Raw genomic sequence first — 27,484 nt, forward strand, 5'->3', positions numbered from 1 at the left:
TTAAATGAGCCTCGTTCAGGAGCATTTCGTTAGTTCAGACACGGACGGAGAGCAGACAGAGACGGACTCTCCTCCTCCTCCTCTTCCTCCTCCTCCATCTCTCTCTGTCTCTGTCTCCATCCATCATCCATGCATCTGCGTCTTTTGGATACCTACCTCTCCTAGAGCGCGTCTGGATCAGTCCAATCCTCCACATGTCATCTCCAGTGTAGTCTCTCCACTGGAAGCTGTACTGGTGATGATGATGATGCCTGGCTGAAGGGCTCGCAGCAGTCTTCATCCTCCAGACTGACTGAGGAAGAGGAGCTCGGATGCTTTTTCCCTCTTGGAGAGCAGCTCTGCGTAATATGGATTTACGGTTGTCAGAGAAAAGTTGGATTTTGTGATTTTGAGCCCCCCGTGGAGAGCGTAAAATGGACAGAATAGGAGGAGGGCGTTTTTATTAGAAAAGGTGCTTTTGGGTTGGAATCACACCGTGAGAGGAGATGCGCAGAGGTGAGTTGGATACGAGAATCTGTGATGCGCGTCAAGCTCCAGAGAGCCTTTGGGCACAAATAATCCAGTTTATTTCATGTATTTCCTCTCTTTTTAGCACAGTGGAGGTTTTATTTGCAGGTGATTTCAACACGACCAAAGCATTTAGAGTGGCATGAAATGATAAAACACTCTGGATCAGCTTCAGATAAAAATCCCCTCATCATTTTTATGCATTTCTCTTAAAATGAGACCATTATAAGGGAATTTACAGGTAAAGAAATTCCAAACTGACTAATCTTTTCTTTCTGTTTTTATTTGTCTTTATACTATCAACTTGCACCTTTTGACTGTTTAAATCTTCCTCTTTTATTGCACACATCACTCTGGATCAGCATCAGATAAAAATCTCTTCATCATTTTTATGCATTTCTCTTAAAATGAGACCATTAAAGGAATTTACAGGTATCCAAACTGACTAATCTTTTCTGCCTGTTTATTTATCTGTCTTTATAGTATCAACTTGCCCCTTTTGACTGTTTAAATCTTCCTCTTTTATTGCCCACATCACTGATCGACATCGCCATTAACCACTGACTGACTGCTCAATTCAAGTTACAGCATCTGTTTGGTGATGGTGGTTTGTCTGTCTGCCCATTTTATAAGATTCAGCAAAAGCCAGACCGGTTCTTCTTCTGAGTTTGGTTATAGGTCTGGTTGGTTCCCTAAAACGTTTAATTAATCTTCTGTTGGTTTTGTGCATTTACATAACTGCTACTGTAATGCTCCTATATATGCTGGACCATTTGTGCGTAATGACCAGAACCAGAGAGGTTTTGGGCACTGCGAGGTGTGTCTCTATAGCAGCCTACTAGTGTGCGCAATCTGATTATAATGTGATTCATGATTATAATGGACAGCAAAGATGAAACACTATTACACACCATGTCTGTCACAATATTATCCCCAGGTATGTGGCTACATGAACAAGCGCCTTTGCAGGTTTTTGGTTGCAAAATAGGTGCCAAAATAATATTAATTTGAATGTGTGAATAACAGCAGCTATTACTCCAAACTACTTACAACTAGTATAGGCTAATAGACTATTTCTCTCCTCCATGGAGTGGAGAGGGATGTTGCTCTCCAGACACTATAACGTCCGTTCTCGTGTGTGTGCGCGTGCTGCTGCTCTCCAGCTCTAGCCACTGTCTCGCGCCATCAACACCTTGAGGCACGCGCCGCAGCACAGGGCTGCAACACCTGCTGATGGTGCGTTCACTGAACCGTTCACTGGGATGCTGTGATGCGTTCACTGAACCGTTACAGGGTGCTGTTAATGTGGACACAGTTCACTGCGGTAGCTGCTATATGGACTTGGTCTCTGAGGTTTTATCAGTAGGTGTTAGCTACTAGCTTGGTAAACCTGTTCCTGCCCTGCCTCATCAAGTGCTTGGCTAGGTTTATTGTACTTAGGTTTATTGCCTGGTTTGTAGCTAGCTGGTTTATCTTTTGGTACCTTCAAATGAAACTTGTGAGCTCGTGTTTACAACATGGGAAGTCCTGTACACAATATGTTTGGAGTTCAAGTGGTTAAGTCATGAAGAACACTTCTGCTAAGTAATGCAATATAAACGTTAAGTAGGACGTAGGAAATGCAAAGGCATAATGACAGAGGTAAAAGATGGGGCCGTTGGGAATATCAACATTTTCCTCAGACCTATTATAAAATTATGAAGAAAAATAATATACAACTAAACTTACAACATATTAACTTATGGACTGAAAATTTAACTACCAAGGCCTCCGCCATTTCTGACAAACGTCAACAAACAAGTCACAGCTGGTGAACTCTAAGCTTTCACAAACTTTCCACTTGTGGTGCCTTCAAATGAAACTCGTGAGCTTGTGTTTACAACATGGGAAGTCTTCGTGTACACAATATGCTTGGCGTTCAAGTGGTTAGGCCGTGAAAACACTGCTGCTAAGCAACACAATATTAACGTTACTGTCGGTGTCTAGTAGCTACAGAGGCTAACAATTAAGCAAGCTAGCAAGTGGGTAACATAATGCAGGAAATGCAAAGGCATAATGACAGAGGAAAAAGATGAGACCGTTGGGAATATCAACATTTTCCTCAGATATATTATAAAATTATGAAGAAAAACTATATACAACTAAAATTACAATATATTAACTGATTAGTACTGAAAACTTAACTGCCAAGGCCTCCGCCATTTCTGACAAATGTCAACAAACATGTCACAACACGTGAACTCGGAGCTTTCAGAAACTTTCCACTTATGGTGCCTTCAAATGGATTTGTGTTTATCGTGTTTACGTGATGAGTCCATATGAACGCCCCCCCTCATGTCGTATTCACGACCTCGTAAGTGTAAAGTTTCTGAAAGCTGTGACGTGTTTGTTGACGTTGTCAGAAATGGCGGCGCCCATGGAAGTTCATAATATATTGTAATTTTAGTTGTATATTTTATTTCTTAATAATTTTATAATAAGTCTGAGGAAAATGTTGATATTCCCAATGGTCTCATCTTTTTCCTCTGTCATTATGCCTTTGTATTTCCTGCATTAAGTCACCTACTTGCTAGCTTGATAAATTGTTAACCTCTGTGGCTTCTAGACACCCGACAGTAACGTTAATATTGCCTTTGGCGGTGTTCTTCACGACTTAACCACTTGAACGCCAAGCATATGGTGTACACGACTTCCCATGTTGTAAACACAAGTTCACGAGTTTCATTTGAAGGCACCATTACGAGGTCGTGAATACCACAAGAGGGGGGCGTTCATATGGAAATCATCTCGTAAAAACGACCCCATTTGAGGGCACCACTTGTCATTTAGCCTAAGTCATATAGACCTAGCTAATTACAGCCATAGTTCCCTGTTGGGGAGCTCTATAATAGTATTTCCAATTCATCTTTAGTCCAGTGTCGGCCGCGGTTGCCTCCGTTCAGTCAGTTTCCAGAGAAAAAGGGAGATTACAGCTTCAGTTCGGCTTGTAAGCCGAAGTGAGAAGTGATGTAAAAATGAAATGACATGACCTAGAATCATGGGGTTGAACCCGCGGTGTTTTGTCCTCTTTCTTCTTTAAAATAACCTGAGGTCAGATAAAACTTCTCTCAGCGGGATGTGACCATGTGCCTTCAAATGTCGGGAATATTTCTTCCGGGGATTTAGCTGCACATGAATGGCCCAACCTACAGTATACAGTATATGGACCTGGACAACAGATAGTAAGAGTGATGATTGTAAATAACTTATCATTCATTCTTATACACATTCACAAGTCGTTTCTCTTGGTGTTGAAGCGACAATGGCTGCAACTCTTTTTAGCTTGTCATTTATTTATATTACAAAGTTGTTACAAATGCCTGCATGAATTATGCAACTTTTGCCTAATAAGTTAATTTAAATATTGATATGCTTGATACACGTTGTCTGCCACTGCAGCTCAAGGCAGCTCTTTGGTTTATAACTCTTGCAGGTAAAACATCCCAAAACATTGTTTCTTACAGAGTCTGTTTTGTTAATATTTCCAACCAAAAGCATTTTAAAGGATCCTTCCTATAGCTATCTTGAGGGCAGCATCTATCTACATGATCTAATGACTTGCTTATAATGTAAAAAAGCTTCAGTGAGAGCCGACAGCTTGTATTTAGTTGTTGAGATTGGGTGGTCTGTTCTCTTAATGTGCCTGTGGTAGTCCATACTCCCACCTACAATACTTCATTGCAAGATAATGGAGATAGAAGTAATGAGGAGCCCGGGGACCGTGTGTGTGTGTGCTTTTCAAATCAAGTCCATTCAAACATACATGCTCATTGGTGCTTATGTTGACCATGCATTCTTCTTCATTAGACCCCCCCTCCTCCTCTCTCTTCCCTGCTCCCTCCATCTCTTTCTCCTCCATCCTCCATCCTTCCTTCCTGGGTGCCATTACGCAACGTGCCAGGCTCACGCTCGCTCTCTAATTCGATGTGAGCGGGCCAACCTATTATGAACTCAGAGGGGATCAGGTCTACAGTTGCTTATCAGAGCAGAGCTGTAACACGCTCGCCCTCAGTGCAGATATCATTGTAATAAAACACATTTCACCTATTGTCTGTAGCCGTGCTCTGCCCAAATGACTGTCTCCTCATCATCAGTGCTGTAAGCCTCGGAGAATGTAATCCTGTTTTTTCTGCTAATGCGTTATGTTTCTGGTGCCTAGAGGCTGCAGATTAGTAGGTTAGAGTCTCGTAGTTTGGATGAGAGTTGATGGTTTAAATTAAAACTATCTTTAATGAACTACTTCTTGCTGTTCCTGTTATCAGCCAATTCCTACTGCACAGCTATTGTTCTACTACTTCTAATGCTGTGACTACCTCCAATACTCCTGCTATATCTACTACTACTAGTACTGCTTCTGCATGTAGTCATCCTGGTGCCACCACAGGTACTAATCGTATCAGCTGTGACTAACCTACGACTATTCTAGCTGTCTCTGCAGGTAAAAGTTCCTGGGCAACTATTACGTACAGTATATTATGTAATGTGTGCAGTTAGCACTGTCGGCTCACAGCAAGAAGGTCAGGGGTTCGATCCCCGATCTGGGCAGGCCTTTCTGTGTGGAGTTTGCATGTTCCTCCTGTGTTCACGTTGATGTTCTCTGGTTTCCTCCCACCACCAAAACATGTATCCTCCACCAAGCGCTGTGAATGAGGGGTTGCGTCAGGAAGGGCATCCGGTGTAAAAACCTATGCCAAATCAAATATGCAGATCATAAAAATCAGATCTCAGATGATCCGCTTTGGTGGCCCCTAACGGAAGCAGCCAAAAGACCGAAAGAAGAAGATGTTACAGCAAATATTATGTTATCATTAGACTATATTATTTGCCAGCTGCTCCTGAAGTTAACAAAGCTAATTCTTAAAGCTGATTCATAGATTATCATCGAGAAGAACATGCTGTCGGAGGGTTTACATTTACTTCATTAACTTGAATAGAAGTATGCTGAATATCACTGATAACGTTAATAACATAGAACCATTTAATACCTGTAGTTGTATGGCAACCCATCTCTCCCCAGCTTAGAGTTAGACATGTTCACTTCAGTAACTGCAACTACATCTTCAATGCTCAGTATCTCTTTTGGTTCGTTTTGTAGCTCCATCATTTACATGATGCTTCATCACTGATTGCAATATTTTCCAGCATTGCCACTTCATAAATGCTCTGTATTGACAAAGATAATGATTATTAGGGCTGGACGATATATAGAAAATCAAATATCCCAATATTGTTTTTACCAAATACCTCGAGATTTTGATAAATAATCATCAGGAATGTGGATATAATGTGTGTAAAGGCAAATAATAGAACAGCTAGAATAGCCTGGTAAGTTCAGAAAATTACATCACTTTACTGTAATGCAGCCTTTAAAACCAGCAAAAGTCAACACTTATGCCATATTACATATCTAGTCTCATATCACGATACCGATGTAATATCAATATATTGTGCAGCCCTAATGATTTTATCCTAAACTTGCACTAGTAGGCTATTATAAAGACATGCCTACAGTATACTGTATATACCTTATGATTATGTTTTCCCTCACAGATCTCCTCCTCCTTTCCCAGCAATACATTTTTTTAATTTACCAATTCAATCAGGGATTCACATGAAAAGTGCATTGATCTATATTTTACTTGTTATTCATCAAGGTCAGGTTAAATCAGTATTGCAGCTGATCACACTTACTACTTATTGTGTGGCTGTCTGGGGATTTCCATGTTTTCATTGCTGAACACAAGGATATAAATGCAGTATTATGTCACCTGTGACTAATGTGTTATATCTCTGTTTTTGCAGCGTGGATACTCTTCTTTCTAATAGAAGAGGGTTTCGCTCTGGCACAGAGAACTAAAGGTAGGCAGTCTGAAATAAGAGGCATTATCTCTGCTTGTATCATAGCATAGAAGGGATTTTTTCTTCATTCTGTCCTGCCTTTCCTCCCTGCCTGCTTTTTCCTTTTCTCGCACCCGCCAACCCTCCTTCCACTCTCCCTGCTTTCCAATCGTTCCCTCATTGATCCCCCGACTCAATAACCCATCTGTCCGTCTGTTCTGTTCTCTGCCTTTCTGCTTCAAGACTCCCCAAGCGAACATGGCGGCCAGAGCCCCAACCAGAACGACTGTGGCACGTGGGTCCGCAACATCAACGGCGGGGTGTTCACATCACCAAACTACCCCACCACCTACCCACCCAACAAGGAGTGCGTTTATATCCTGGAAGGTAAAAGCAGGCTCTGTTTTTTTTTCATCTTCTTCTGCTCGGTAGCTGTTGTCATCACAATAGCTGACACAGTTTCCCGCCTTTCAGCATATTGCCTCCTTCAGTGAATGTCATTAGTCTGACTGACATTGTTTTATATAACCTCGCCCCTATCTGATTTTCTGTTCCTTCGTTGGCGGGCAATCAGCTTAACATTTGTCGAATGAGCCATCCTGAGCTTGTTTCACCCCGCAGATATAACCCTTTGAAAATGATGGAGAGTGGCGCATTGTGGGTACATAGCTCCTGACTTTTGGCCTAATCAGAGTAGTGCTGCGTTCATCTCTATTGGCAGGGTGTGCCAGAAGACTCCGCTATTGAATGAAACATAAAAAAAAAAGATGAACATCTGCTGCCCAACTGAGCTTCAGTGGCGATCACTGAATTGAAAGCGTCCTTGTCAACGCTTTAGTGTTTACCAGAAACATCAACATCCATCAGTAATTTGGTGGCCTGCCGCACGGGAGACATAATGGAAATAGCTTCATTAGCAGCTGGAGATATGGACTTGGATATTGGTTGATGTGTTTTCAAACTAAATTGATGAACTGTTTGTCCATGGAGTTAAAGTACTTGAGATGTGTGTGTGGTACTTTTCTTGCTGTTGTGGGGAAGAGATTTCACACATGGCTCAAGGGCTCCCCCTGTGGACAAATCAAGCCCACACCTATTGTTGATGGATAAGCCGTGACTCCATCCCAGGCAGCCTACTGGTGTGTGCAGTGGTACATCGCAGTGGGTCTGCGAAGCAACAGACGGAACCTATCATTTGCTATTATTTGGTCTTGAATGGCCTTAGACATATTCATATCAGAGCTCCTTTTATTCTGCCTCTCAGAGACAGAGAGACGCTCACGTTTGCCACAAGTGCTAATCAAATAGCTTTGTCATCATAATTTGTGGTTATGAGACTCATTGATTATGTCATGTCCCCCGGTTCATCAGCTCAATGGATCGAGTGATTGTAGTTTCTGCTCTAGCTGTATCAAGCTGTGTCATTTATGTGTGTGTGTGTGTGAGGGAGATATAAAGTTACAGAGAGAATGAGACTCAGCGCATCGGGGAGTGAACACACAGATAGCAGGAAGTGCAGGCACACAAGCCGCTCGCTCAAGCAGAAAGGGAGAACACTCAGGCTCAAATTCAAAGACAAGAACAGAGACACAAATTCAGTCGCACACTGTACCATACACATGTACCGCCCTCTTTTTTTTCTCCTCCAACGGGGTATGCTCGGCTTCTCCATGCCAGAGAGTGATTCAGAGCCCCACCTCCCAACCTCAGCATCTGTATTTAGTGTGATTCATCTCCCAAGGCAGCCATAAATTGGCCTTGTTAAATACTTCCTCTGTGTGGGGATGGGGGGTAATGTCCATGCAGTATAGAGACATGCTGTGGATTTGCATGACAGATGAACTTGCAGTTCATGCTGTGGTTGCAATGTCCTGGATTCACTGACTCAGAGATAGCAATGCTGACATGTCAGACTGCGTCTCTGTTTGGGTATGCTTTTGTACGTGTGTACATATATATATATATATATATATATGTGTGTGCATGCAACTGTGTGATGCATGCTTGCATATGAATATGCAATTATGTTATGTTATCTGTAAAAAAAAACGATAGTGAGTGTTTAGCTCGTTCGGTTCTCTCATGCTTTATGCATGCGTAGTTCATAGATGCAGAAGTGCGCTTATGATGCTGTCAACTACAATTGGAAAGCGCAAACCAAAGCGTAAACAAAGTCTGGGTGATCTAATTAGGTTAAACATCTATGTTAATCTGTGTAATCGTTTTTTCTTGTGCTGTTTTGGGAGAGCATCAAGGCAGAGTCTTAATCGGAAGTTAAGGCAGAGCAGGAACTGCATTGGGTTTAAGGCTGTGTATTGGCAAGAATCTGGCGATACGATACGTATCATGATGCAGAGGTTGTGATTCAATATATTGCAATACTCTAAGCAAGTTGATATTTTGCAATTTTTTATCTAATTTTAGGAAAGCTACAATACTACAATTTCATTTAGCAGACGCTTTTGTCCAAAGCGACGTACATCTGAGAGTTCGTACAACACAAGCAAGGATCTAGATAGGAGGGAACAACGTGAGTAAGTGCCAACAACAGCTTCAAGTCCAATCGGACACAGGTGCCGACCTAAATATCCTATTCAACATCAACAACATCGTCAATATCATCATCATCAATATCATCATTATCAACATCATCAATAGCATCAATGTCAGTAGGTGCAGAGGTGTTCCTGAAAGAGCTGGGTCTTTAGCTTTTTCTTAAAGGTGGAAAGGGACTCTGCGGATCGAATGGAGTTCGGTAACTCATTCCACCGCCGGGGGACTACAGAGGAGAAGAGTCTAGCTACTTAGGGCCAAGCTGTCACAGCATAAATAAATCAAGAATTTCCTCAATTTGGGATCAATAAAGTACATCTACTGTATCTATCTTCCTTAGAACACCATTATGCATAAAATCTGAGTGTAAGTGGGGCGGGCGTCCCCTGTGCTCACGATGGTCATTAGTCACAGCTTCAACAGCAAGAAACATCTTAAAATTCATCAGTGATGCAGCCTGTGAGAGGACATACAGCTCTCCTTCCTTTATATTAATAGGTTTTAACTGGGCGGTGCTGTTCTTTGTCGGTGCATGCTCCCTCTCGTGCACAAGGAGCCAAATATTGCTCGATCATTGTGCCTCTTTCTGTAAATGTCCCGTCATGTCTGATCAAAGGAACTTACAGTAAAAGTCATCAATGTCTGAATGACGAAACACCGTCATTTTAGCAGATAGATCAGCAATGTTACATACTGTATAGTACTCTTTACCCAAGTCTTAGCCAACTTCTAAAAAGTTTGCTCTCCACACAGTCAGCTGAGGGGTTGGAAGTAACAGCCCAAAAATCCAGATTAACTCATATTTGACTTGACTTTATGCTTCAGAATACCATCCAGATTTTTCTTTGTCCTGCAAAAACAAGATTTAATCTTATTCCTTTCATGGATTTTACCCCTTTTGTTTCCTTTTTATCTCCACTCCCTTGTTCTCCAAAGCTCTCCCTAGACAAAGGATTCAGCTGGCTTTTGATAAGAATTACTACATCGAGCCATCATTCGAGTGCCGCTTCGATCACATCGAAATCCGCGATGGGCCATTTGGGTTCTCGCCGCTCATCGATCGCTTCTGCGGGGGAAAGAACCCGGGCCTGGTTACATCGACGGGACGCTTCATGTGGATCAAGTTCACCAGCGATGAAGAGCTGGAAGGCCTTGGCTTCCGCATTAAGTACACTTTCATTGCAGGTAGGGAAACACCCAAACTGTATATTTGCAGTGAATATACTGTAATTCCACAGTGCAGCCTTGGATTCTTTAAGATAAATTCAAGGTTTTTTGATAAGATGTGTGGTTTATTTGCTTTTACAAAGTCCTCCAAAACATAGCGGAGAGTCCACCCATGGGGTCTCCAGCATCATAACTATCTTTCCTTCACTTTTCTTGCTCTACAGCAGACACCCGCTCAACATCAGAGCTTTCTGAATCTAAACCCCATACGCCTAGAAATCAGTGTCTCCCATCAGGAGACAGATATTAGCTTCAAAGAGACCCCTTTCTGCTTCATCTGGCCTGCCTTAATGGGAGCTTATCTTGTGTTCTCTGCTTACCCATTTCTGCCGTGTGGATTGAGAGTAATGTGCCTCCCAAATCTTATCATTTCAGATCCTGATTTCCATCTGCACGTGGGCGGACTGCTAAACCCCATCCCAGGTAAGCTCTTCAGTATTCCGCCGATTTGTGTTCGATCCTTTTTGAAGAGCTCCTCTTAGCTCAGGAGCTTACCGGAGGCGATCTCTGCCTCTGACGTGAATGCTGAACGTGCAAATGTACCTTGACAAGCACACAATTGTACATGAAGTGAAAGGATGTACGTACACACACACAAGCACCAATATAAACACATGAAGGAACACACACCCTCTTTTATCCTGCTCTTTCCCTCCCTATCTTTCTGCCTTTGTTCCTCTGTCTTCTTATTGTCCTTTGTCCTAATCCGCTGTGCGCACTTCAATTACATCTTAAATCCTTTACTTCTTTCAATAAAATCCTTCATCTTTCTCTCTGTCTGTTTTGCTCCTCTTCTCATTCTACCCCTTTTCCTCTCCGTCTTCTGCTCTTTCTTCTCTCTGTTTCTCCACTCTGTTTTTCTTTCTTGCGACCCCTTTCTCACCCTCCTTGTCTTTTACCTTTCTCTTTCTTTTCTTGCCCTTTCTTCTTCTTCTTCTTCTTCTCTCCTCCACATTTCCTCTGTCTCTGTACAGACTGTCAGTTTGAAATCGGTGGATGGGATGGGGTTATTCGCTCCAGTCAGGTGGAGGAGGAAGAGAGGGTGAAGCCTGGTGATGCTCTGGACTGTATCTGGACCATCAGGGCTCCTCCTCAGTCCAAGGTCAGTACAAGGGACCATGCATTACTTCCATCCTATCCCTTCAACCCATGTTTGGTACTTTCAGAAATCTCCCATTTAAAATAGCTAAGATTGAGGGTCTGGTCTATGCTTCTGTTTGGGGGACTCGTATCCAAATCCAGTAACGTTATTAACTTAGAGTTTGGTTTGTCCATTCTGGGCTACTTTTAAAACATGCCGGTGCAACATGGCAGACTCCCGCTCCCTATGTAGATATAAACGGCTCATTCTGAGGTAACGAAAACAAAACGATTCTTATTTTCAGGTGGTTATACACGAAAGAAAACATACCTATTAGTATTATATTACATTTCTGCCAATACATTCCCCTAATTGTTACACACTGGTCCTTTAACGTATATTAAAGTAGTTATGATATAAAATATATAAATATCCTGAGATCCCTTATTCATCTCATCTCTTATGGATGATTTGTTTAAGACACTGCCACTAGCTCCACTGAAAGACTGAACAATATTAGAGGAAATTTTACATCTGAATCCTCAACAATGTTGCTCTCAGTTATGTTCTACGTTGTCACTACTCTTGGTGACACTGAAACATTTTGTTTCACATCCCTCTGAGTGCATTTGATAAGCTGAATGTTTATTTCGGTCAAAGCACTAATGTTTTCTAATTACTGTAATCAGTTTATATAGTGAAAAACTGCATGGAGTTGTTTTTATGTCTCCTCGCCAGGTGGATGCATTATGTTTTCGGTTTGTCCGTCTGTACGTACTTCGACCCTTTCTCGTGATACATCAAGAACACCAAGTCAAGGAGGGAATTTCTTCAAATTTGGCACAACGTCCACTTAGACTGATTAGAATTAGCTGGTCAAAGGTCAGAAAACACGGTTTTGGTCATAACTCAAGAATTCATGTGCTAATTATGACAATTTCACACACATCTCTAACGGGATAAAATGCTGAAGGGATGACATTTTTTTACAGACATGGATGTAAAATGCAAATTGACTGTTTGGCGGAGTCATACAACCACGAGGCAGTTATTCTAGTTTTTCAACTCTAAGCTGGACCAAGTTAAAAGTGATGCAAAATCTCATCTCACTGGTGACACATGCTGTCTATCCCAGAATAGATATGAATATTCATCCAAAAAAAAAAAAAGAAATCTGATGAGAAATAATTTAGAAATTTACCATGAAGTCTTGCAGTTGAATTGCGGTGATGAATTTCACCCCTAAAATCACCCTGTGTACCATCATTCTGTTCAGTATGATCCTGCTCCGGCACTTCACCTTGATAGTGTTTTCTATCACAACATCATCATCATCATTATTCATATAATCATATATCAGTTTTTTGTCTTTTGTACTCTTTCTGTAATAGCAAATGTGATATCAGTGCATGTTTCAATGGGGAACTCCAGTATCGACATGTGTAACAGTGGTTTTCCAGATTTATTTTGTATGAATGCATGAAGTAGCATATGTTGTGTTCTCTAATGATTGAGTACAAATCCCCCCAGTGGCCATGTCTGTATTGTGATTGTAATTTAATGAGTATGAGCAGTGCAAATACACAGAGAGGCGGCATGGCCAATTTTATTTATAAAATACAGCCCTGGAGATTCATAAGTACATTTTCAAGCCAAGAGTGAAAGCCCAGTGTTGTGTTCTCATAACTTCTGATATTTATGAGTGCGTCTCCGAAACCCCATTGAAATTACAACCGCAACCTGCCTAGCCTTGATTCACTGCCGCTCTGCTTCTCCCTCATGACTAAATGAGTCATCAGCACGCTCCTATGCTACTCTCTCGCCACAGTATACTGAAACACACACAAATCCATGCACATCTAATTAAGCATAAAACAGCAGATGTACACATACATTCACAAATTACATAATATACTGTCACATACTGAGTACTGTAAGCAATTACCCACACACATTATACACTCATGTGTTTACAAAGTCATATTTTAGGCATACAACATTCATGCCCACATGCTCTACATAAACTTCTCTCTCACACACACACACACAGATTAGTGCCCACGGTCATTTCACTGGTCCTACATGTGCCGTGCGAGGCGGCAGTGAAGAGGATCTGAATTTAGCAGCAGCACTGAATTGCCTAGCCAGATATTAGCTCAACGAAGCAGAAGGAACAGAGCAGTACACTCAGCAGCAGCAGTAGAAGAGCAGCTACTTAACTGTTACGTGGTTACAGGTGCCTAAATGTGCTGAAGCTTCATCTAAGTTGTCATCCTCCTGTGGCCAAAATCTTATCATGTATGTAATTACTGCTGACTTAGTCAAACTATTTAAAAACATAATTTTGTATTTACTTTGCAGGTTGAAACGTAGCACTACTATATGTTTAGGCTAACAAATGTGCAAGCGAGAAGCTGCTGTGCAGGCAGGTGGCTGAACAAGTGCAAACCTCAGGCTCTGTAATAGGCCTTTTTTACAGAAGACACTTTGACATGTCGGAAAGGCACAGGTGTGAATAGTAAAATTAATGATGGCTGATATCCATTTAGCTGCGTCAGTTTCAGGGTCTTGTTATTTATAGTGCATTGTGTCTCACTGTCACACTGTCATGGCTCACTGGGACAAAAGAATGGAGCCATCATTAAAGGGATAGTTTGGCTGTTTTGAAGAGGGGTTGTATGAGGTACTCATCCATAGTCAGTGTATTACCTACAGTAGATGGCGGTCGGTACGCCCCCAGTTTGGAGAAGCAGACAGGAGTACCAGCACAGGAGCAAAGCAATATACTGCTGTGGATGGGGCCTATTTAACAGTTTAAGGGCGCTTTCACAAGCCATAGTCCGTTTGGCTAGTCCGAATCAGAGTGAAATTTATACTTTTGGTTCATTTCCTATTTAGTCTGGTTCGGTTCACAGTGCACAAGTTAAAGCAGACCAAATACTCTAAAAAAGAAAATTTGCTGAGGGATGTTTACAAAGACCCAGGGCCAGATTGTTTTCACTTTGACTCTGCACTGATCTACTGTGCACACAAATCCTTTCTCCTCCAGTTTATCTTGAAAAACTTTATGAACATCACTATTTTTGTGGACTTTATTTAGCTTATTCTGTGTGTTCTCTTGTCAAGCAAACATCACACTTCTGCAGAAGTCCAAGTCAGTCCTCTCCCACTCATGTTAACCTGTCGTTTACTTTTGTCCATCTCAACAAATGCCCACGCAGACAGCCTGCATTGTGCTTCGCTGCGTGCCTGGAAACGGTCCGAGACCACCTCTCGCAAACAGCCCCAGGCCGGTTGTTTCGGTCGGCCCCAGAGTACGTTTACTGCGTTCACAACTGCCCAAACGAACTGCACCAGGGGTTGAACCGCACCAGAGTTCAATTAAAACGGACCAAATGTTGGATTATGAAAATGCCCTTAAGTTTACGCTCAAACTCTACACAACATGCTTGCAACAAGCATATTAACAAGTCTAACCTGGGTTCTCAGATACTATGATTTCTTTCTCACAGCGTCACTGAATTCACCATTGACTATTCACCTGAACAGTTTATGATGTTGTATTATTGTTATCCTTGACCATCAAAACATCTGTGTTATGTTTGGTTCAGGAAATATGATTCAAAATACATAATTCAGTTATGAAAGAACTTCAAATTGTCACCACGAAGCATTTCTGCAATGGCTACATTTCTGTTCAGGGCCCCAAACTGTACCAAGTTTCATGCTTTTATGAAAAAGTGAACTTCAAATTTGGCTCTTATCACCTGGACTATTTAGGTGAGCCAGTCACAGGGCCTTATTGAACATGCTCCCTAACTAGAATGGCTTATCGTTAATGTCATTAGCTACACCTGTGAGGAAGGAGGGCTTACACACTGGTGTACTTTGGTCATTTGTTTGATAGTCCCATCAAGTGATGTTCATCAAAGTACAACCTCACATTATAAAGTTGTATTTACCAGGTAGTTGTGTTTGGGTTGTCATCATCACAGGTCACAAGTTGGCCAATTGTTGGCTGGTACTGTAAAGTGGAGTATCATTAAACTTTACCTGACTTTCCCCTTTTGGTATTTACTGCTTTGTTTGCTGTTTGACCACAGCTTCTTGGTGGAAAACTTAGAAAATTCTGACTTTATAAGGAGCCCCCCGAGCACACCACTAGTTATGCTGTCTGAGGCCAGACTCTCTCATGTGGGGAGGAGGTGCAGGTTCGGCTCACTAGCCTTCAGTCCCTGCAGCATTCTCCGAATTGAGACACATCTTAGAGAAAACAGGAGGGTGAGGGAGACAGAGCAGGCAGCACCGTGACAGATATTTTTAAAGACTGACTTTTTTTTTTTTTAAAGTAGCCAGTTAGTAGATATATTAAACTGTTTATGCCATTCCTATCCCAGCATGCTCTGGTGAAGAGGTGGGCAGGTTGCCAATCTATCACCGGGTTCTACTCTGATCTTTTTTATTCTATTCATTATCTGTGTCTGGACGTTTTTTGAATCCATTTGCTTTACTGATGCAATGCAGTGCAATATTTCCCATGTATTTGCCTTTATAAAGAGAACAGTTACTTGATTATGGTTAGACAGCTGTGAGGTGAAACTAAGGATTGCTGTGGAGTTCTGGCGTTGTTGATTTGCATCTCCTGTCCATCTGCAGATCTACCTGCGCTTCATGGAGTACCAGATGGAACACTCTAACGAGTGCAAGAAGAACTTCGTGGCCGTGTACGACGGCAGCAGTGCCATCGAGAACCTCAAGGCCAAGTTCTGTAGCACCGTTGCCAATGATGTGATGCTGGATAACGGCGTGGGAGTCGTGCGAATGTGGGCTGACGAGAAGAGCCGACTCAGCCGATTCCGCATGCTCTTCACCTCATTTGTTGACCGTGAGTACCAGTCTTTCCATTTTGTTCTATCATTTCTGTTGTATTGTGTCCTGCTTACGTCTTGCCATGGGGATATTGTTTTCTTTCACAGGTTTGACGCTATGCTATTGCTTCACACTTCATTGCTTCCTCTTTGTGGCTCTCTGTAGCTCTGTTTTCCCTTAAAGGGATAGTTCGGGTGTTTTGAAGTGGGGTTGTATGAGGTAGTTATCCATAGTAGGTGTATTACCTACAGTAGAATATGGTTGGCATAACAGACAGGAGTACCGACACCAGAGGAACACAATGCAGTGCTGTGGACAGGGACCGCAGAAAAACGTATTTTAGCCACCTAAAAGAAAGACTCACCTAAAACAATTGATATCCGTATAAGTGTACGCTATATTTAGAATAGTTTCACTGCTTTATCTTGCCATCAGACAACCCTTTCCTTCTCCTTTCTGACAGGGAACTGAACTGAAAGTGAGACGTATCTATTCTCTCTCCAAAGCCAGCAGGCTCAGATGACAAAAACAGTATAGATACTTTTCACTTCCAGTTCAGTTTTCCATCGGAAAATGTTGTAAATATAGCGTACACTTTAACGAATATAATTTTTTTTAGTTGAGCCTTTCTTTTAGGTGGCTAAAATATGTTTTTCTGCCGTCCCCGTCCATAGCACTGTATTGTTTTGCTCCGGTGTCGGTACTCCTGTCTGTTTCTCGATGCTGAAAGCACACTGACCATCATCTACTGTAGGTAATACACCTACTGTGGATAAGTACCTCATACAACCCATCTTCAAAACACCCAAACTATCCCTTTAATACAACAACAACAACAACAACAACAACAGGAAGAGCTACATTTCCTGAGTGCCTCTTTGGTGTTAAAGTGATTGATTTTGAACTGTTTTTTTTATCTGTTTGGCCTGTATCACATTCAGAATTGATCATTATGACGAAGCAAGACGATACATCCAGTGATAGAGGTAGATTTGATTCTCCTTGTTGCAGTTTGGTCTGTTTACAAGTATGGAGATCACTGAAAGCTCCATTGCACTCTCCCATGGCTGTGCAACTCTCTGTAATGGACTAAAAGCATCGTATATCATTACTTTACTGCACCAGCGGCGACTTTATCCACCCACACACTGAAACAGACCCAAGAACCGTTGATATATGAGGTCCTGCATTCTGTCTGCATCAGTAGTCACTAACAGGCAGTGTGTGTGTCAAGTGTCATTTCAGCGTGGAAAGCTAATTACACTGTGCCATGTTTAGAGCGCAGATATGAGAAAACCAATTATTTACTCCAGCATTTTTAAATTACTGAAAGCATCAAATCATTTTTTGATATGCATGTCACAGCATGATACTGTGCCTATTATAGGCCACTTTACAACAGGAAAATAGGAATTTATCTATTTTGGTGAAAAGAAAAGCTGAGTAGGGTTAATGTATCTACTGGAAGTAATTATACGTTAAGCTTTGGCATTTCTGAAGGACAAGAAACTTTCAAACAGATGCTGGTAAAGGTTGCACATAATGTAGCAGGAATTGCCATGCAGGAAACAATTTTTCTGTTAGCACACCGTAATATTTTCATTAAATGCCTGAATAGACTGAGATATTAATTGTCACATTCTCCTGCACACTTCTCCAACCCTAGGCGCATGCTAATGTTGTTTTCATCAGCAAACCCATAACCATCGCAGTCAGGACTTAATGGCCTTTTAAATTCAGCAAAGCTGTTTTTTTATTTATTTTTTTTACTCCGAGAGTCCTTAAGACCGCTTGGATCCTCGTTAATTCTGATCACACAGTTCATCTCGGAGGAGTCTGAAGTCTCTTGAATGACTCCCAAACTTTATTTGGTCGGAGTCAGCGACTGGCTCCAAGTTGACTTGGAGGTCAGAGGGAACCATTAATCTTTGTCACTCAGAGAACAAGATGAGTTTTGCCTCCCGCACTCCATCATCCTTAATGTGCGATAATCTTCCGACAGATCCCCCTCTTTACTGAATGCACTCCCACGCACACGTATAGTGAATACATTCAGACATGAGATCAGTGCTTTTGTGTATGTATGTGTGTGTGTGTGCATGGAGGGTGGGGGTAAGAGGGGTGAAGCGTTGTTGACACCCTGCTGTGACATTTTAAAAGCGGGACACGCGTAATGGGTTTGGAAGTGATCACAGTGTCATGGGAGCGACCCCATCTACAGGCTCACAGATGGGATGGACACTCCGACACACGCACTATTTTATACACATCCTTACACACACACACATACATGTCCCTTTGCCAAAATGATTTAACCCTGAAGCAGAGGAGGCATGCGGGGAAAGGGAAGTGGAGGCTCACAGGCCTCATCACAGTGGACCTCGGAGCAGTGGGTGAAGCTGGTGGAGCGGACCACGGTCTGTTTCAGCTGTGATAAAGACTCAGAAAGCGTGTCTGTGGCTGCAAATCGACAAGTGGAAAAAAATGTGTCAAAGTGGCTGGGAGAGTTTGGAGTCTTAGACTAAGAGACAGGTTGAATATTATGTACATGGCACTCTCTGCACTTTCTTTTGACACTGATAAAGAAAATGAGGAGAGATCACTCCGTCTATCTTTGTGGTAGAGAGCAGGTTGCGTGGCTCAGTTCCTGCCTGTTTTGGCGTCATCTCCTGGATCCATGTCCTGCATGTATGTTTGCAATCTTATCTATTCAATATTGTCATCATGATTTTTCAGGTTATTTCAGTCTATTCTGTACACACAACATCTATTGCATGTCAATCGGTCCTGGAGGAGGGATCCCTCTTCTGAGATTTCTTCCTTTTTTGCGCTGTTAAAGGACCAGTGTGTAGCATTTAGAGGGATCTATTGGCAGAAATGGAATATAATATTAATAAGTATGTTTTTCAAGTGTTTAATCATCTGAAAATAAGAATCATTGAGTTTGCCAGCCGCTATGTTTCTACAGTAACCCAGAACAGACAAACCAAACACTGGCTTTAGATAGAGAGAACAAAACTCACGGACACACACGCAGATACACACCCTGCCATTTCATAAGCTCTTAACTTCCACTATGTATGAAAATCTGCCTCTACAATTACTGTAATATATCCTCAAGCATCTGCATCTTCAAACTAATAAACATAGCCGACGGCTCAGTTGATAGTTCAGATACATTTTCACCTGTTTTATGGGAGCTCTTTGTTTGATTCTTGTTTGTCCGACAATATATCAAAGCAGAAAGAAAGAACCACAACACAGTGTTAATGATGAATGGTAAACTTTGTGCCAGCCTGCTACACACTTCCTCTGGCCTGATGAAAAACACTATAGGACACATAATAAATATTATGCCACAGCTCTTCAACCGACTTCCTCCTCACCCATCTCTAGACCAATACATCAGGACCATAGTTTCCCTTCGCTTTTGCTGCACCCCAAGACCGTCTATACCAAACCCCAGACATCTGCATCTTCACCGAGCCTTACAGCTCTTCCTTCTGACTGTCAGTGCATCGATCTCCAGAGCCCAGCAGCCAGCATCAATTACCAGTCATCTCTGTCTCTGCCATCACAGCCTTCATATGCCAGCAGTCACTTTAATGTGGGATGTCTCACGGCACTTGCCTGACCATTTACACCACATGAAGCATTTTCTATCACCACCCACCCGACCCCCTGCCAGTCTTTTCATCTTTTCCTCTTTTCCATATTTCTCCTCTCTGCCTATACTCCTACTTTTACAACTATCCACCCTTCCAACTCCTCTCCTCTCCCTCTCCTGCTTCTCAAACTCTCCTGACATGACGGCTGCAGTTGAGTGAAGCTGCCGTCTCCTCCCCTCATCGCCTCCCTATTGTGGTGTCTGCAGGAAATGATGATGTATGGCCTTGTGTGGACGGACTTCATCAGGCCTCAAGTGTTTCAAGAAATAATAGAACATTATATATTTTTATTACATGCCTCTACAGATTTGTGCAGCTAAATTATCAATCTTTTATTGTTTTGGGGTTTTTTTATTATTATTTTAATGTTTTTATCTTCAAAATAGCTTCCAGTCCTTTTCACAGTAAGGTAATCTTTTTCTCAGCACTGCTGTTTTCCTTTTGTTTTTTCTAAATGACATTATCTCTGTGTATTGTCTCTTTGCCCGCAGCCCCCTGTTCCAGCAATACGTTTTTCTGCCACAGCAACATGTGCATTAACAACTCCCTGGTGTGCAATGGAGTCCAGAACTGTGTCTACCCATGGGATGAAAACCATTGCAAAGGTCAGCTTTTCCCATTTGAGGTTGTTGTGGTTAATTATTAGGATTTATTTTTACAGCTTTTCATTGTTGGTACTTTCTTTTTGTTCCTTTTCTATTACTTTCTTTATTTGTCTTATTCTTTCCTCTCTTCTCTCTCCCCCCCTCACCCCTTCCCACTCCAGAGAAGCGATCTAAGGGTCTTTTTCATCAGATCACCAAGACCCACGGCACCGTCATTGGCGTCTCATCAGGCATAGTTCTGGTTCTTCTTATCATCTCTATCCTGGTCCAGATGAAGCAGCCGAGGAAAAAGGTAACTCAGCCTGTGTGGTTGACCTTTTGTTCAGCGGGAAAGAAGAGACACATAATTGAAAGCGATGGTGGGATTCTAGACCAGGTGGGGCCACACGTACCTCTGGAGACAAAATCCACTCGTGGATTTCACACCATTACACACCATATCAAAAATGATGCAGTATGTCAAAGGAGAAGTTTAGTTTCAAGGTGAAACTGTCTTTTTGGTTTCACCACTTTCTATTAACCTGCCTCATCTATTTTTAATACATTTTGTGAAAAACATTTTTTAATGGCTTCTCCAAAGAAATTAGTGTCTCTTTGTCTCTGTAATGGATTTCTCCCTGCATGACTGCTGAACATTGTGCAAAACGGTGACTCTAGAAAAGACCTCTGGCTTTATGACACTGAGCAGCTAATGTTTTAGATAGGTGTTAAAAAATTCACGAGCAAACAAGTTCTTTGATTACCCATTAAAAAGTAAAATATAGCACCAAAATTCAAAAAGGAAAAGTGTTTTAAGTGCTTGTTTTAGAGTGGTAATTGCCCTTCCACCCCTTACCTCCCAGCTCCTTTTTAAACTTTAAAGAGGACATATCCTGCTTATTTCCAGGTTCATACTTGTATTTGGGGTTTCTACTAGAACATGTTTACATGCTTTAATGTTCAAAAAACACATTTTTCTCATACTGTCCATCTGAGTATACCTGTATTCACCCTCTGTCTGAAACGCTCTGTTTTAGAGCCCGTCTCTTTAAGACCCCCTCCCAAAAGTCTGTTCTGGTTGGCTTGTGAGAAAAATATGGTGCACCTTTGCAAAAGTAGTTCTCGAGCTGTGGACCTATGTGACATAGGAAGGGGAGCCAAATCTGAATGGATTGATGATTTAAGTTTCATGTTTCAAGTTTATTTCATTTATATAGCGTTTTTAAAAAACAATAAGGTTTTGCACCAAAGTGCTTCACAAAGACAAAAACATCTGTCTTTCACTTGTTTTCTGATCTAGGCAGCCCAAAAAATACTGACTGGGTTGTCTTATTTCACAGTTTGTGGGTTGGTAGGCACCCCAGATACCCAAATGTGTGTGCACAAGCACTGAAAAAAAATGAGTTTTTATGATATGTCCCCTTTAAATCTGAAAGCCCCTGAAAATTTTATTTCAAATCTTGAGTATTATAAGTGGTCACTCATAGTAAGAAACTAAGAGAATATGTTTTCAGGGCCCTTAAAGAAGCACATTTGTTGTCTTCTGACATTTAGTATTCCATCTATTGTCTTGATATCAGTGTGAGAACTAGTGGTCTGCTAATCACTAATATTGAACTGTCTGAATGGATCTTTTTCTTTTCAAGGTTGTAGCTCGCCGGCCCGGTGTGTTCAACAAGGCGGGCTTCCAGGAGGTGTTCGACCCACCCCACTACGAGCTCTTCTCCCTACGTGACAAGGAGATATCGTCAGATTTAGCTGACCTTTCTGAAGAGCTGGACAGCTTCCACAAGCTGCGGCGCTCCTCCACCATGTCCCGCTGCGTCCACGAGCACCACTGCGGCTCTCAAGCCTCGGTGGCTACCGGCGGCGGCGGCGGCAGCATGAAGCACAGCCGCACCACCCTGAGTTCCATGGAGCTGTCCTACCACAACGACTTCTCCAAGCCACCGCCCATGAAGACTTTCAACTCCACCTCCAGCTACAAGAAGAGCTGCTACGGCTACAAGCAGCACTCACAGACTCACGACTGCGACCAGCAGGTCATCGAGGACCGCGTCTCAGAGGAGATCCCATGTGAGATCTATGGGCGTGGCGGAGGAGGAGTGGGAGGAGGAGCCACGGGGGGAGCAATGGGAGCAATGGGAGCAATGGGAGGAGGAGGAGCATCAGGGATTGCAGGAGGAGGGATTGGAGGAGCGGTAGGGATAACGGGAGGAGTGGCGATGCCTGGGGGAATGGGTATGGCGGGAGGAGTGGGCATGGCGGGGCCTAGTGGCATCGCTGGAGGTATCGGCGGCGGGATGGCAGGAGCTTGCGGAACCCTCAGCGTCCGTGGCAACAGCGCTCGTAACAGCGCCACCATAGTTGACCCACAACAGCGCTCCATGTCCATGGACTTCTAGATGGTGAACGGAGAAAGAAAAGGAGAATGGGAATGCAGAAAGAGCTCGCGTTTCACTCACCGAAAGAAGAGACTGAAGAAGAGAAGACCGGAGAGTCACAATAATCTGAGATTGATCACTCCTCTTCCCTCTTCTGCCTTTGCTTTCAAAGCAATATTCAAAGTATTGCACACATAAGGATCTTCTCTCAAAGTCTGGTTTGAAGGTTTGGGAAATTGGCAGATAAGAATCAAGGATTGAAAAGAGGGGGAAAAAAACAGGACTATTCTTCAAGATAATGAAGGGTGAAGGGAGGGTGGAGACATCTCGTCTCTCCTCCAGTCTCATGCTCATTTAATCTCTCCTTCTCATAAGACACATATAAGAAGAGGGTTCTCGCATGCAGACCCAGACTTCTCTCTGTTTGGTTGCCTAGAAGACCAGGTAAACCACTCAGAAACAAGGAGAGAAAAAGGATGAAGAGACCTTCTTGGACTGAGTTTCTACATTTATTCACCTGCCATGCACAGATATACGCTATATAGTGCGTCTTCTAATAATTTGAGTCTTTATTTTTGTCAGTGTACGGTACTGTTAAAACCAGTATATATCCAGCCTCATGATGATGCTCGGCTTTTAACTCTTTAATCTTTTTCAAATGTTGCTCAGATGATTTTACGAAGATGACTTATCCATGAAGACATAATGGCATTGATGAGGATGATGAAGTTGCTGTTGTTGATGATGATGATGATCAGAAATATAATGATGATGTTAATGATGTGATATTACTATAATAATTCTGTAATTTTCATGGTTACCTCACACATACACAGAAAGTACGCTCCATTCAGTCTCTCCTCAGGAAGAGCACATGAAGAGACTTATTTTAGTAAGAAATAGAGAAAAAAGTCTTTAATAGCATTCAGGCTGTGGGTGATCATTTATGGAATATGAAATGTTTGGTTGTGAGATCTGTGGACTGGATCAAAATAGAAACCATCCCACTCCCAACCCCCACCCTTACCAGAAGAAATTGTAATTTCTCAATTTCCCCCATGAACTGAGTGTGTAAAACAAGCACAACCTGTTTCCCTGAAGAGACAGACATGTAGCCTATGTGGGACTCATTTATGATTTTTAACCACCGGTTGTATAATTTCATTCTGTTGAATTAAATGAGAGCTTACTCACCTCCCTGTGCCAGCTTTTCTGTTCACTCTAACCAAGAAAGATGAAAATAGCTCCACCCATAGGCTGGAACAAGGTAAGACACACAATTGTGACTGACACACAAGATAGAAAAGAAACAGCCCATGCAAGCCGAGATAGATATTTACATGCAAAGATAATTAAAGCATTAATTAATTTGCTGAAGTTGTAGTTTAGGGTTGAATATACACAATTTAAGGCTGACTGATTCCAATTGTTGCATTATCAGTTCTGCTTCAAAGATTATGTGGTGCAGATCCTCTTGACTGCGAGCCATAAAATAAGTTTAATGGAGATTTTATTTTTTGTCTGTCACTCACTCGCACGCACATATTCCACTCATCCTTTCCTTTGCTGTCAGGATGCGTTTGTAATGTCTAATGCTCAAGGCACCGTTTTAAAATATGTGACCTTCAGATACTCTGCATCAGGCTCTGGTGATGTGGATCTCTGTGACGCAGATGCATGAAGTCTCTCTAGATGTATGATAATAAACAATATATTATGCTGGGTTGATAGTCAGATGTTACAGGTTAAAGTAGTAACAGAAATCACTTGAAATTAAAATAAAATAAAGCTGAGCATTATGGAATTGAGTTGATGAATATACAAGACTTTACATCACTCAATAACTACTCAAACCTGTTAGAACTATGACATTATTTATGTGTACAATTCATATGATTAGCTGCAAATTATAAAATATACCATATGGTTTACTTGGAATTAAATGAGTATCCCTGCTGAATATTTTTTATAGCAATAGTCCCACATGGGGTGCTCTAACATCGTGGAGAAACACAAGAACATCACTCAGATGCTCTGCAGACAGACCTTTCTTCATGTTTCTATCTGCTGATGAAAAACCGACATGAGGAGCTAAATAACAGTCTGGACATGAATTATTATGTTTTATTACTACACAATATGAAAATTGATATGTACAACAGCATTTGAATGAGTCAGATAGATAATAATATACTGACTGTAAATACTTGACAATATCTGTCAGAACTCCTTTTAAGATATAAAACCTTCTTTTAGATGTATTTAAAGAACCTTAAACAATTTATAATTCAAATTATGTAATTCAAAACTTAGCCAGGATATCAGCTCAAAATATTACAAATTTGTAAAAGTAAAATACTATTTTTGTTTTGTCCCTAATTGAAATGAGGACTAGTTAGAAGTGGAGATATCTTAAATTTGACTTATTATAAGTCACTCATTGCTAGTTTGAATCAATTAACTGAATTCAAAATTGATATATAACCTCCATAAAACTTTCTGGTGAAAGTATTGAACATATCCCTCTATTGCATGATTTATTACTTAAACATGATTAAAAAAAATGTTTAATGTGTTTTATTACTTAACATTGCTTAAATAATATAAATATTTGAAAAACTGATTTAAACTTGAAAGTAAAATCTAATTTTTCCTATTTGATTTCATTTAATAATTTGCATTTAATATTATTAATTTAATTTAGTCATCATCAACATGTTTTGTCAATGAATTTAAGCTTACATTCTCCATTCTGACCCAATTTCACCCCTTGTGGAAGTCAAAGAAGCAGTTCCTGTCTCAGGTAAAGCAAAGGAATACCGGCTCCTCACAATGCCTTTGCATCCTGACATCTCCCCTTCTCCTTAGCTTGCAGGGCGAGTGGTCCCTTCTGACCGGATCAGTCAATCACCACTGGTGTCCTTTATAATCCACATAAACGGTACAGTTACAACAAGTCTCAAATTCCAAATATAAATAAAAATAATGTTTTTTACCTTTTAAATGTAATAAAAAGTTGTAAACATAGTCTCAGAGTAGCCTAGTCTTATGTAAGTCAATTACAGCCCAATATGTTGAATGCACACAGATCACTTCCATATTCACATATAGTTGCCATAAAGCAACAAATACATTTGACTATTTTACAAAAAACTTAGCACATCTAAACTGGTTTTGGGTTTTGTTATGATGAAAATTAAAAGATACTATTTCAATATTTTTCTTAAAGGAATTTTGCCTAAATATTGAACATTTAGTCCACTTTGGGAGCCTTCAGGTCGTGACCTTTCTCAGCGTCATGTGTCCATGGAAAAAGGAAGTGCAAACAGGATTTCCTGTTCATGTGATGTGATTATTTTTATTATTATTACTAATTATTTGTCATATCACAGTAGAAGATCCCCTTTTCACAACTCAACACCAATACATGGATTTTGTATTACTGCCTTTTTAGTATAATCAAGATAAAGTCATTGTTGCCATATGGAAACACCATGCAATAGAGGGATATCCATAATGTCATAATATTGATGTGTCTGAATATAATGAGAGTTATATTGAATTAGAGTGTTTTGGCAAGTTAGAAATAAATTACAGTGTTAATCTGATGAAGCTGGCGTATGAATAAACATCTATTTTACCATATTCTGTTAGATGCATGTTTATCAGTGTTACATCAAATGTATGATTGTCAATTAATGGATTTAAAATGTAATTAACATGCAGCTATGAAAAACAAACGTCTCGCTGCATTTCATAATAAAGCAAAAAAAGAGTGGGATGCAATAATACAGAACAAAAACATGACATAAATTCCCCAAGACATAGAAGCAGGTGCACTGCACAGAGCACACCTGAGGCAGACTAAACTTAAAGAGGACCTATTATGCTTTAATGTTTTTTCCCTTTCCTTTAATGTGTTATATAGTTTCTTGTGCATGTAAAAGGTCTGCAAAGTTACAAAGCCCAAAGTCCACACCAAAGGGGGGTTCTCTCCCCCACAGAAACACTGGTCCTGAACTTCCTGAAAAACCTTTTCTTCTGTAACGTGGCATTGTCACCAAGTAACATATTTGCATAGCAGCTAGTTTGGCACGCCCTCAAACAAAGCTAGCTAGAGCGGAGCAGGAGAGGAGTCTGAAGATTTTGGTTTGGTTGACCAATCCCACCAGTGGGTCAGCTGACCAATCAGAGCAGACTGGGCTTTTTTGGAGGGGGGGAGGGCAAACAGAGAGTTTCAGACAGAGGGTGAAAAGAGGTGCAGCAGCACAGGCAGTTTGAGAAAAGTAAAGCTTTTTTTTTTACATTGTTACATGTTCTAGTAGAAACCCGAAATACAAATATGCAGCTGAAAATAAGCATAATAGATCCTCTTTAAAGGTCCCATATTGTAAAAAAAAAGTGAGATGTTCATGTTTTTTTATTATAAAGCAGGCTTAAGTCCTATATAAATACTGTGAAAGTATCAAAACACTCGATACACAGGGAAATACACACATTACAGAAACATTCAGAAACTCTGCATTTGAAACAAGCTGTCAGGATTTCTGCCCATTCGTGATGCCATGAATATACAATATTTAGACCCTTGACACAATTTTAAACGTAAACATTCTAAATGTGTCCCAGTTTATTTCCTGGTTGCAGTGTATGTGAATGTCATCAGCTGACAGGAAGTACACATGGACCCAAGCCGTTGCCTAGCAACGCAATTCTGTTGCAATTCCTTCAAAA

General features: G+C 41.2%; 1 protein-coding gene and 1 long non-coding RNA gene across 2 annotated transcripts in view; one reads left to right on the plus strand and one right to left on the minus strand.

Moving 5' to 3' along the window:
- LOC119503731 (neuropilin and tolloid-like protein 2) lies at positions 1 to 23,945 on the plus strand. The gene is made up of 10 exons (XM_037795656.1): positions 1 to 495; positions 6,349 to 6,405; positions 6,628 to 6,771; positions 9,874 to 10,122; positions 10,540 to 10,587; positions 11,139 to 11,266; positions 15,902 to 16,130; positions 20,274 to 20,387; positions 20,549 to 20,679; positions 22,013 to 23,945. The coding sequence occupies exons 1-10, from the start codon at positions 486 to 488 to the stop codon at positions 22,769 to 22,771; spliced, it is 1,869 nt and encodes a 622-aa protein (XP_037651584.1). The 5' UTR covers positions 1 to 485; the 3' UTR covers positions 22,772 to 23,945.
- Positions 14,035 to 27,484, minus strand: part of LOC119503738 — a 20,971-nt gene continuing 7,521 nt past the window's right edge. Inside the window, exons 2-3 of the long non-coding RNA XR_005210378.1 lie at positions 25,898 to 25,903; positions 14,035 to 14,185 (exon numbers count right to left, since the gene is read on the minus strand). This is a non-coding gene — a long non-coding RNA (uncharacterized LOC119503738). The remainder of the gene's footprint in view (positions 14,186 to 25,897; positions 25,904 to 27,484) is intronic.

The sequence above is a fragment of the Sebastes umbrosus genome, chromosome 2, assembly GCF_015220745.1.
Source record: "Sebastes umbrosus isolate fSebUmb1 chromosome 2, fSebUmb1.pri, whole genome shotgun sequence".
Taxonomy (NCBI): domain Eukaryota; kingdom Metazoa; phylum Chordata; class Actinopteri; order Perciformes; family Sebastidae; genus Sebastes; species Sebastes umbrosus.

Coding starts and splice junctions, on each gene's coding strand:
- LOC119503731 (XM_037795656.1), top strand. Junction 20,388..20,548: donor GGATGAAAACCATTGCAAAG/GTCAGCTTTTCC, acceptor TTCCCACTCCAG/AGAAGCGATCTAAGGGTCTT. Junction 20,680..22,012: donor TGAAGCAGCCGAGGAAAAAG/GTAACTCAGCCT, acceptor TTTCTTTTCAAG/GTTGTAGCTCGCCGGCCCGG.